The 12,049-nt window shown below is 34.2% G+C and overlaps 1 protein-coding gene across 6 annotated transcripts in view; it reads right to left on the reverse strand.

Annotated features, from left to right (window-relative positions):
- The window catches only part of LOC134844126 (beta-1,3-galactosyltransferase 5-like), a 207,975-nt gene that overhangs the window by 7,949 nt on the left and 187,977 nt on the right, over window positions 1-12,049 (reverse strand). For all 6 annotated transcript variants that reach the window (XM_063860640.1, XM_063860637.1, XM_063860639.1 and 3 more), the window contains one exon: window positions 980-1,180. In XM_063860640.1, the coding sequence (XP_063716710.1) occupies window positions 980-1,180 (201 nt within the window). The remainder of the gene's footprint in view (window positions 1-979; window positions 1,181-12,049) is intronic.

A 12,049-nucleotide genomic window follows, 5' to 3' on the forward strand; every position in this document is an offset into this window, starting at 1 on the left:
TCTTCCATTAATTTTCCTAAAGTAATCATTTGCTCTGTTTAGAGCCGGGTGAAAGTCAACCTTTTCAAAGCCGCACTGAAGTAAAAGCAACACTACGGCTCTTAATTTATAATTTCCTGTCCTGCTTTTAAAACTGAACAAGACTGCTCTTATCATGGCGAAGCCCTAAAATTTCCCACTGCCATCCATAAATTGATTCTTTTCTAGTTCTGAAACATAATGAACTTATAAAAAAAGATTGCTCGCTCTCCGTTTTAATTTGGAATGGCCTCTGAGTCAAATTATAGAATTATAGCACCATTAATGTTAGGAAATATATTTTTTTATAAACTTAAAGCTCAGGGCATCAAGCCTTCAGATAGTTGAAAATTAGATATTTGCGTTGAGGAAAAAAAAACCACTGCGAGCGCAAAGATTTTGTCACTTTCTTATATGATCAAAGAAGATAATATGGTTAATAATTGCATGGTTTTCTTTATTTTCAGTTGTCCGTAAAAAAAGCAATATTTTTCAGTTGGATATTTTTATTCGGAGCAATATCGATTAAATGCTGATGTAATTTATTAAAATCTTTATTATTACCGATTAAAAGCTTCTCGATTTCTCGTTAATGACATAGTTTCGTAAATGTTCAAACATGGTCAATTTGCAACAAAAAAGGATACCAGAAACTCTAACTAACAAAAGAATCTAATTTTTTTTCTAAACTTGCCTTAAATCTTGAACTGTAAAATAAAAACACTTGATATCGAAGAAATTTGGACGCCTGTAGGGAAAATCCAAAGTTGAAAAAAAGTGATTTAAAAAAAAAAAACTCAATTTTTCTATCCTGTTGGATATCCAGCAAAGACGGGGATCTGGAAATGACAAATCTAAACCATACACTGCATCATAACAAATCACCAGGAAACATTGACTATATCATGCCTAAAGTATGACAAATTGAAAAACAAAATTAATAAAAAGCAATAAAACATACGGCGAAGAGGAGTACGAAGTTCATCGTTAGGTTGTCGTATGACTCCTTTTTAGCCCATGTGTTCCGGATAGTCTGTCTGAGGTCCACCCTGTCTGGACGACTGGCTATCAACACCAACACCATGTCTTCTCCGCTCTTCGCACTGAAACCTCTCCCCCTCCTCTCACACACATCCGCCGCACTGAACAGAATAAGGTCGCCCTGAAAACAACACCAAAACAACAGTATTTGACTAATGCATTGAGCCCTACGAAATTTGCAGCTCCTGCAATCCTCAGAAAAAAAGAAGATTTTTCAGAAAAAGTAAAAGAGTATTTTACTTGAAAAAAGCAAAAAAGTATTTAGTTTGAAAAAAAAGCTTGAAAAAAAAACAAAACCATATTTCTAGCAGTATGTTGCAAAAAATATATACTTTCAAATTGACTCGGATTTATGCATGAAAACGAAATGTAAAATCATAGCAAGGCCGATTGTAATGAGTTATATCCTTTTGTTATTTCAGATAAGGTACACCGTCTGCTCGTCACGCTATCTTGTTTTCGGCCGGATAGATTCGTGCAACTTCCTAGTCTCAACAGATCTAGTGTACAACGGTTTATGCGAGTTAGTTCCAGAACGAGAATACCTGTATTCTAAGCTTAATTCAAATTGTTCTGGTGTTGAAACTACAAGTAGTTTCAACACTTACAAATAAGTTGGTTGTTAGTATGATGGAGTATGGTTGGTTAGTATTCAATATTTTATATTCAATATTGAGATAAAAAATCAGAATAATATCAAATAATAAATTCTAGTTTAGGTCTGGTTCCACCCATCCGGGGTTTAGAGAATTTTAGTTCTTCAGTGCTATATTGTAGTGGAGGATGGATGATGGTGTCTTTCTTTAGAAGTTGCGAGCATATTTTTTTATTTGGAAGAAGAGTTGTTATCCCGATCGTTTCGGGAGATCGTATTATGATTTCTGATCGGTTGTTGATTTGGTTGATTAGAGATTAGCAATGGTCCAATCTCATTCGGGAGTGGCATGTAGTTTGACTTTGGATGAAGTGCCTGGTGACTTGGATCTGTACGTATACTTGAACATCGAGATGGCCACTGTTCGGTCGCAATGGGTTTCCTTTGCTGCGATGCCAAATCGTACTTTAAATCCGTTGAGTGTAGTGACTGTAGGCAGCATGTCGGGTGTGTTTTGCCATTCCGTATTTGGAGTGTGATTGGGTTGTCAAATTCCTTGCTGCTCGTCTTTGAGCTGTATGTTATCTATATACTGCATTGTATTATTTACATATACAAATCTTTGTTAATTTTGATCTTGTATTAATTTTTATCGCAAAAGCGTTATTGTTTAGTTCGGTTTATTTTAAGAGCTACTCACCCTTGAGTAACTCTCGTCAAAATTAGAGTGTGAGTCACAAAGCGTGGGTGTAGCATGGTGGGTTAGGCCGGCTATAGAGCATGCTCAGGACGTCCTCTCTGGTGGGTTAGGCCAGGAGTGGGAGTATAAATTCATGCTCTCTTTTTTGGAGGGTCCTGTTTGTGTTCAACCTTTCGTGCCTTTTTTTATTAATGGTTTTTTCCTTTTTTGTCTTGGTTGTGTCCTTTTCCTTAAAATTCAAAACGTTTGTTCTGAGTTTGTCTTTCGACTTTTTTGTGTTTTGTTCTTTTGTGTTCAGACTTGAAAGTAGTCTTCAAAAGAATAATTTATCCAGTTCTAAGCTGGTTTTAATCCAGTTTGGGTACCGTGGGTTTTTTTTCTTAGCCATCCTGTTAGGTTGTGGTTTGTGGTGTTTAGTAAGCTTGCGTTGGTTGGTTTGGATTATTATATAATTCCTTTCCAACAGGGTTAAAGGAAAGTTTGAAATGTGTTAAAACTGGTTAGAGTTGTTATCAGTGAAAGTTAAAACTTAAACACATCATAATAAACAATTCTTTGCGGGCTAGCTGTGCGATATTGGATAGAATTGTGGGCGAGTGAATGCTTAAAACTATGAAGAAGCGTCTTTGAAAAAGTTAGAACTGCTTTAATTTCTTAGGCAACTTTTATTAATATACTACTTTGGAATTTTTACTTTTACTGCTTTGTTTTGGGGGTTGAAATTATCAATTTATTCTCATTGTAAGAATATTTACTGCATGTGGGAAAAGAATTTATACATTTTTTGCTGTTTTGGGGGAAAATTTTATTGCGTCATTTATTGAAACTGGTTAATTGAAATTTATGATTATAGAAAAATGTTTTCTGTTTTTTATTTCGTTTTTCTTTTTTGTAGATGATTGATGATCGTGCCTGTGAAGACTATAGAAAAAGAGAAAACCTTTATAAAGAATGGTTAGTTTTTGCTCGAATTTATTAGTAAATTATATAATTCATATTACCTATTCGTCTGTGAAGAATCCGCGGAGAAAAACCGTCGTGGATGATCTCTGATGATGTTAGTAATTTAGCTATCAAACGAATGATGTATTTAGTTTGAAGAAGTGGCCAAAGCTTTAATGATGTTTTGCTCTTCAGTGCTAGGTGAGAGTTCATAAGGTGTATTTTGATTGAGGTTATAAAGTTTATGATTATATCTGGTGTTATGGATGAATTCTAGGATCGTGATTTCAACGTGCTGTAGGAATTCGTGTGGGACGATTAGTGGGCGGGATTCGTCTACCTTGAAGATTTTAGGTTAAGGGACAGAATAAATACATCTGGGTGATGGGATCATATTGCGGAGGATGCCTTGCAGGTTAGTGTCTTTAATAAAAAAAATGAAGTTAAGAAAGAATGAAGAGGTATAATTGGAGTTAATGTATTGATATCTGTGATGAATTTGTGGTGCTGGTGTATTATGAGTGTAATGATGTTGGATGAACTTGTTGTAAGTATAAGTGTGTGTCTGTTTAGTTCGTAACATGACGTCGTGTGAACAGTGCAAATCACATTCTTTGGTGTGAACAAATGAAAAGTTAGTGAAAAAAGGTTAAATTTGTTAAAGTATGAATCATAAGCTTGAAGTGCTGCTGAAATGACGTGGTCGTATTTTTTATATAAAGTATTGAGGGTGAAAACGTATGTTGTTTTAATGAAGAGTTTTTCTGTTAGTTGTGGGTTAGCAAATTTGTCGTCGTTCAGAAAGATGTCTTCGTTGGGTCTTATGATGTTATCGTCGTAGTGATCGATGAAATACTCGTTACTTTTGGGTGCGGTGAATCTGATAAGTGATTGTTTATATCCTATTTGTGTAAATTGTTTTGGAGTGAGTGCTGTTGTTATAAGGTAGAGTTCATTGCTGAATCGTTCGTTATCATATGGGGTGTTGTATAATGGTAGTGATAGTGGATTAGTGAAGTGATAGAATCATGGCCATTAGAGTATTGGGTATAATACGTGCTCATTAGCATAATTAGGGTTTTCGTCATTAGCGTCTGAATGAAAGTAGGTGTATTGGGGGAAAAGGGTAACCATATTTGAAGAAATTCTTCAGTGTTAGTGTGGAGTGGGTGATTAACAAATGTTGTGGCTGTTCCTGGGTGAGAGGGAAATGGAGTATTTGGGAATTTTCTTTTAAAGGTTTGGTATGCTCGGTTTTTACTGGAGGATGGAGTTGACGAGGGAGTTGGGTCTTGCGAAGGGTTGTAATTTGAAGAGGGAGTTAGGGTTGATGGGTTTGATGATATTATGATTGTGAGAGTTGGTGAATGGTTAGTGTTTGAGGGTGTTGTAATTGTTGTTGAAGTGTGGTGAAATTGTCAAGCTCGTGAGATATTTGTGTATTTACAGAGCTGTCGTTGTCGGAAGGTTCACTGTTCAAGGGGGAATATGTGGGTGATACATTTGAAATAGAGGAGGAAGTGGAAGGGGGTTCAAATTTTATTTGAGAGTGGAGAGGTTGAAAGGTAGGTTGGGAAAATGTAGATGGGCTGGGTTCGGAGATCTCAAATTCGTCAAGGGTCTCAAGATCGGAGTTATTGACTTTGGAAATAGTATTATATACAGTTTTGTTTGAATTAGTATCTAAATCCATGCCAGATGAAGTGTTATCATGAGGTGATTGAGGTGGGGAGAAAGCAAAAAGTGGGATGATGGGGAGGTTGCTTTGAAGGTTGGCTGGGTAGGAAATTGAGCGATGGAGTGATCCAACTTGGCGGCTCATCGTGAGATAAAAAGATGGTTGTTCTGAGAACGAATGTTAGTGGTATGTGGTTGTTCTATAACTTGTTCGTATGTGTCTTCTATATTGGGTTGTTGGGTTATTATGTGTTGAATTGGGCTTTGTGAGTAATTAGGTCTTGTAGACATGAGGTCTGTCAGGGCTTTTTTTCTGAAATTTCGTGGTACAAATGATAAAGGATGGTTATGCTTCAAGCTTTATAATTGTGGTGCCGTAGGCGTTGTATTCGTTTTGTTTTAGGAATTTTATTCTTTTACTTGAGCCTCTAAAATATTTTATTTATTGATGTAGACAATTTTCCAAAAAATCCTGCAAAAATTATGCGTGCTAGGTTTGCTTGTTTGTTTACTTGTGTGTGTATTGCGCATGCATTGTAGATTCCGTTGAGTAAAGAGAAAAAAATCCAAAAAATTAAACATTGCGTATAATATGGTCAATCTTTCTAAGATGTAATAGGGCTATCCTAGAAAGGCAAGAAGTTAGTTTTTCAGATTTACAAAACTAAAATAATTTATTGGTGATAATTCTTGTGGTCTGTATTTTTTGGTATTTAAGTAAAAGTAATCTTTTATATCTTTAAAATATCCGCTGTAGTCTTGTGCGTAGATGTCTGGAAAGCCTGCTGTTTCTGCAAGTTTGCGTAGATTTTGATCTATGGATTGTCGTTGTATAGTGTCCATTTTTGTGATTAATTCTTGAAATTGTTGTAAACGTATGTGGCGTTGAATGTCGGATTCCGAGTATATGCCGATCAATTGTAAATCGATATTTGGATTGCGGGCAATAGCTCTAAGGCTTTCTGGTGAAAACTTTTTTAAAGATTGCAAAAGTGTAGGGTCTGGTGTGAGAATGTAGTATTTATCTTCGTCAAGATTCAATTGTACTACATTGTGGCTGTTTTCTGATCCACATGGAACTGCTGTATCCCAAAAATAATTTCTTCGGGAGAGTGGATCGACAAAATGTGCTTCAATTTTATAGAATATTGGGATTCTTTGTAGCATCTTTTGTCTTCAAAAACAAATAAAGGGAATAGTTTTTTGGTACAAGTGTAGTACCATAGTATCTTTACTTCGTAGTCAACAAAATTTGATCTGTTACCAGATAATAAATATCCTGCATAAGGGATTTTGAGTACTGCTAGTGCAAGTGATTGTAGAAATTGTGTGCTTTCAAGTTCGCATAATTGATGTAGTGTTTCAAGTTCTGTTAACAACATTTCTTGAAAAATTCAACTTATTGTATAATCTAATTTCATATCTAGGTGTATGTCATAGTGAATTGCACCAAAATGAGCGTTGTTCATTAGTGATAGTTCTTGTAAACGTGTACTGTCTTTGTCTTACGATTTTATTTTTCACCAATGTTTCCTGTGTTTTTTAGGAGGTTTACTGGGATATATGAATTTTTGTCAATGGTTGAGTAATGTGTTGCATGGGGATGTATAATTAATTTTCCTGTATTCATGTCGAAACATTGCTCGTATTCGACAAGAATTTCTGAATATTGCCTTTAATAAAGTGGTTTGTTGTATTTACTTGCATGTTCCGTTTCTGGGTAAATTTGGAAACGAGTCAATTTATTTTCTATATTATGAAAGTTACTAAATTTATAATTACTTTGTCTGATTTGATCCGGATTCACGTCTTCATAAGGGGTTGATTCAATAAAATATTTTTGAAGAAATTTTATCATTCTAGCGTGTGTTTTTGCTACTTGAATTGTGGTACATGTGTCTTCGGGAAACCGAACAATTGTTGCTTGTGTTCGTGTAGTCGGATCGCAGTATCCTACGTCATTTTTGCAAGGGAGTCTGATCCCTTGATAACTTATAGTGTCATCTTTTAAATCTCGTGTTAATTGTACTTTCTCAAGTTGTATTTTCCAATCAAAAAACATTATTTCTTGGTATCCTTTATTTTTAGTGTCTGCTTTACAATTTGTGGGGTTGTTTATTCCAATGTGTGCTATCCAATTTTTATCATGGAGATGGAATTGGCATTTGTCGTCTAATTTTATATGACCTTGCTATCTTTCAAGTTCGGCTTGATGTGCAGAGTCTGGAAAAAATTGAAAGTTTACCAATTTTCTGGTTGTGCCTTTGTTTGATGTAATTTTTAATCGTTCAAGTTCGTTTTTACAATTGTCAGGGCTGAGATGTAGAAGTCTTTCGATATTACTTTGGTAGAAAGATTCATGATCTAGTCTATCTTTATTTCCGTTTGAGACTTGAGAACAATGTACTTTCTTTTCGGAAAATGTTGCTGTGAATTTATATCCTGTTAAGGTTGTAGCTCGTGCTTTTCAGTAAGGTGTAGCTATTATGTTTGTAGTTTCTACTGATTGTGGTTCGGATTCGCATTGAGTGACTTGATTTATTGCATTGTTATATAATGTTTTTTGTTCATTTTGTTCACAGTCATAGTGTGTGACTAGTAAATCCTGGGGTTCTGTTCGGGGGAGGGGGGGGGGGGGGGGGGGAGGGGGGAAGGATTGTTGTGATCGGGTTTTGAGAAATTAAGAAATAAAAGGGTCTGGAAAATTAGTATCTTTAGAAGATACATGTGTATGATAGTCCTGAGTATGGATTATAAAAAGTTTTATATCCAATTGTCTTTTTTGTGTATCTATCGTATTTGTAGATGATTTCTGTGGTTATAAATGGGGGAGGTAAAGATTGAGCTATTATAATTGGGTGCTAGGGGTAAAGGATGTTGAATTATATTGTTTAGTCTTACTGTATTTTCAAATTTTAGTGTCAGATTATCCTGTTTAAGTATTTTTATGTTATCTTCTTGTATATATTTGTGGATATCTTGTCGGTATTGTAATCTGTTTAGTGCCCAGTTGAGTAATCTGCTACTTTCGTCAAGTTGACCAAATAATGGAGGGGATGCTACGAATGTATTCCAGTCTAATCCTAGGTTTATGTTATTGGTGGAATTTTCTCTAAATCTAGCGTGTAGATTCGTTGGAAAATTTCGAGGAAGTGGTGTTTGTGAGATTTTAATTAAGGAAGGGGTTGAAGGGAGTGAAAGTTTTTCTGGAAGTGACAAAATTGTGTCAGATGGAATGTCTATTGGATTGTTCACTAAATTTGGTTCACTTTGTGTAAAAGCTTGGGTCATCCAATATGGGAATTGTTCTGTAGTAGCTGGGGGATTAAAAGGATTATCTTCTAAGGAACCTAAGTAATCTGATGGGATGTTTTATGTGCTTTGTTGTGATGGGGTCTGGGCAGTACTTTGAATTGTACTACTGGAGACGTCTATAGGATTTGTTATTGGTGAATGAGGTTTGTTGAACTGAATTCTGGGGGTTTGCAAATTTATATTTTGTCTTGGATGTATAATTCGTCTGTTTATTTCGAGCGTGTTTTGGCTTGGACTTTGGTGTCTTGCTCTATTAAGATCTTGTTGGAGAAGGGGGTATATAATATACACTTGTTCGTATAATGCTTTCTATTAGAGGTGCTTGGCGAATTACTGGTTCTAGTGGTTCTGACAATCGTGCGTGTCTTTCTTCAAATTTGTATGAATTGTTTTGAAATTAGACGCATGTTGCTGATTGGGGGTTATTTTTTTGACTATTTGATGGTGTTATTGGAGATTCTTGGGATGTTGTTGGTGGGGACTGTTGTGGGGGTTGTTGATTAGCAATTTTGGAAAAATTTTGAAAAAATTATTCATTTTGAAGAAATTTTATGTTTATTGTAAAATTCTTCGATGAAAAGGATTAAAAGTATCGTTACTAATGCAAAGGTTATGATAGCCTTTTTTATACACTGCGTTTTGTCATTATGAGGGAGGTCAGAAATGTGAGAAATTTTATAAAAAGAAGAAAATCATCTGTTCTACTGATAGATGTTGGAACATTTAGATAGTTACTGAAATATCGCACCTGAGGAGATGGTCAAGAAGTTTGAAAAAATTAACGTGGGTTTGACCTAGGGAATAAAAATGATGAAAAAGTAGCAGAAAATTATCAGGATGTGGATGAATAAATCTAGGGTATTGGATATTATGTTTATACAAAGTTTGAAAAAAATTGAAAGGATTGAAAAAAAGTTTGAAAGAATATTTTGAAAATGGCTGACTGTTCGTGAAAAATTTATTTGAAAAAATGAGTCGTCCGTCGAATCATTTTTTATTTTTCGAGGCTAAATTCGATCGAGTGTGGTCGGATTATTTATTGGTTTTTTGTTAAGTGGGTTGTTTTTCGGCAATTTTTGTTGAAGGAAAGATTTGGGGGCTCTTAAGGGTTTTCCTAGTTTGGTTATTTTTTCTCAGATGATTGGAAGTATCTAAGAGATATTCGTACTTTGGGCTAAATGATCAAGTCCATTTTCTTCTTCAGGCTAATTTAACATTTTTTGCTTGAGGGGGTTCTGAGGTCTAAGTTGGGACATTATTGTTGATCTTTGTTCTACTTGATAGGGGAAGGTTGTAATATTGAGACTTTGTTTATTTCACGTAACAATTTGTAGCGGTTTGCTTATTTCTGACCTAGAGGTCTTTTAGTTATAGTTAGAGATTCGCCTGAAGGTGATTGTTTGTCGGCTAAAGAAGTCGTGTCAAAAATGAGGCGATGATTCGGAAAGGTTCTTATTGGTTGAGTTTGAACTAGTTTGTTAAAGTGCTTTTCAGCATGAATTTTGAGAAAAATTACGGGTTATGAAAAGATCTTTCAAGAGGGGTAAATGTTAATTAATTTCAAAGTGGTTCCTGAATTTCAACTTTCTATAATATTTTGGATTGTGGAATGAATGTTTTATAATCTTTTCGTGGCTGATTTCAAAGTTGCGATGACTGTCTTTGGGGAGATTTTTCTTTTCGAGCTTGTGGTAGATTTTTTCTTCTAATTTTCAATTTTTTCTATCTGTTTGTGTTATCCTTTCAATATCTAAATTTTTAGATGTTTGTTTGTTAAGTTCCTTGTTATCTCTTTCTAATGTTTTTTGGACGGAGTTCATATCAGTGCTTTGATTTTGTTTTTGATCGGAGTTATTTTGAATAATTTTGAGTCCTTTAAAGGAGAATAATTGAGTCAGTTCGCGGAGAGCGTACTCTTTCGTATAATAAGGTAAAAGATTGTTTCGGTGTTGAATAATTTCTTTTATGTTTAGATCTATAAGTTTGTGTGTTACATCAGTGGGTTTATCAATTACTTGATATGGTCCTTTTCGGAGTGGTTATAATTTCTTAGAATTTTCTTTTTGTGCTGTAAAAATTGGAATTAAAACGTACGTTCCGATTTTTAAATTTGTAGCTTGTGTGAATCGAGAATTAATTTGGAAATTATTATTTTGTCTTTCTAAAAATTTTTTGTTACTTTTTGATGAATTTCATTGTGTTTTTTATCTCTGTTTAAAATCCAATTTTTGTGTGTACCGGAAGCTAATTTTAAAATTCGTGGATGATGAAAGTGATTTTCATCGTGGGTATGTAGTGGTAGATTGTAACATATTGATTCTTTAGTGGGTTGACAAAAAGCTTGTGTTCTTTTTTTGAATAAATTGCAGTGAACATTATCGGTTTTCGTGGTTTTTGATTGAAAACCATTTCATAGGGTGACAGTCATAAAGTTGTGATTTGTGAAATATAAGATAATGGGAATAGTTTTACATCTGTTGAACATTCAGTATTTCGTGTGCCATTTCCGTTATTAATAGATCAAAGATATTCTTGTAATTAACGTTTCATGCCTTCGACTAATCCATTTGTCCAAGGTGCATGAGATGTAAGTGGTTTGTGTTTAATATTATATAAGTGGCATAGTGTAATGATTTCGTTGTTTATAAATTCAGTGCCATTATCTGTAACAAGGATTTCGGGTAATCCAAATTTCGCTATCCAGTGTTCATAAAGTGTTGTATATGCGTAACAAAAATTACAATGGGGTACTGGATTAACAGCTACGTAGTGTGTAAATGCGTCGACTATGACCATTATAATTGATTTTCCTTCTGAGGATGATGATATTCGTCCTTTTTTGTATCAAATGAAATTCTGTGATTGAAGAATATACTTTGTCCTTTAAAATCTTGTGTTTCTGTAATTTGTTTTTGGTTTGGGTATGGTTTGTTAAATTGACATGTTATGCAATCATTGCATAATACTTTTATCCAAATTGGTGCATTTGGAAAGTAAAAATTTTTTATGAAATTTGAATATGTTGTCTCTGATTCTGAGTGTCCTTTAGTGTGTAATGAGTGGAAAGTATGAAAAGCTATAAGCATCATACTTAAAGATAGACAGGGCACTTTGAGATCAGTTGTTTGGTATTCTAAAATATCTGTATTTTCGTTGATAGAGGTATTATTAATTTTTCTGAGATATCTAAGAAAGGTTTTATTTCTTAGAATGGTGATATCGGCTTTAATTGGTTTGGTTTTATGTTTGTGCCAAGATTTCAATTGTCCAATGAGTGGTCAAGATTTTGCTGTTTCCGTATTAATATTTCTTAGAATGGTGATATCGGCTTTAATTGGTTTGGTTTTATGTTTGTGCCAAGATTTCAATTGTCCAATGAGGCGTCAAGATTTTGATGTTTCCGTATTAAATCGAGTGTTTTTTTTTCTGTTATTGGGAGAAAAATGTTTTCATTTTCTATTTTTGATAGAGGTATTGTATCTAGAGGGTCATGGAGGTTAAAGATATGATTAATTGTATATTTTGAGTCATTGTTTGGTGGGCGTGATAAATTTATGTCATCAGTTAGGTTTTTTTTCTATTAAAGGGAATATATCTGTTTTCTATGATTTTTGTTTGATTGGTTTTTGCTGTGTGATGTTTTTAATCCATGATGAGTATGGTATCGGTTTAAATGTAGACTTTCCTAGTAGATCTACTTCGTAAAGATTGTTTTGACAATCTAAATAAAGTGGAAAATGTAGTAGATTATTAATTTGTGA

This window comes from Symsagittifera roscoffensis, chromosome 4 (genome assembly GCF_963678635.1).
Source record: "Symsagittifera roscoffensis chromosome 4, txSymRosc1.1, whole genome shotgun sequence".
Lineage (NCBI taxonomy): Eukaryota > Metazoa > Xenacoelomorpha > Acoela > Convolutidae > Symsagittifera > Symsagittifera roscoffensis.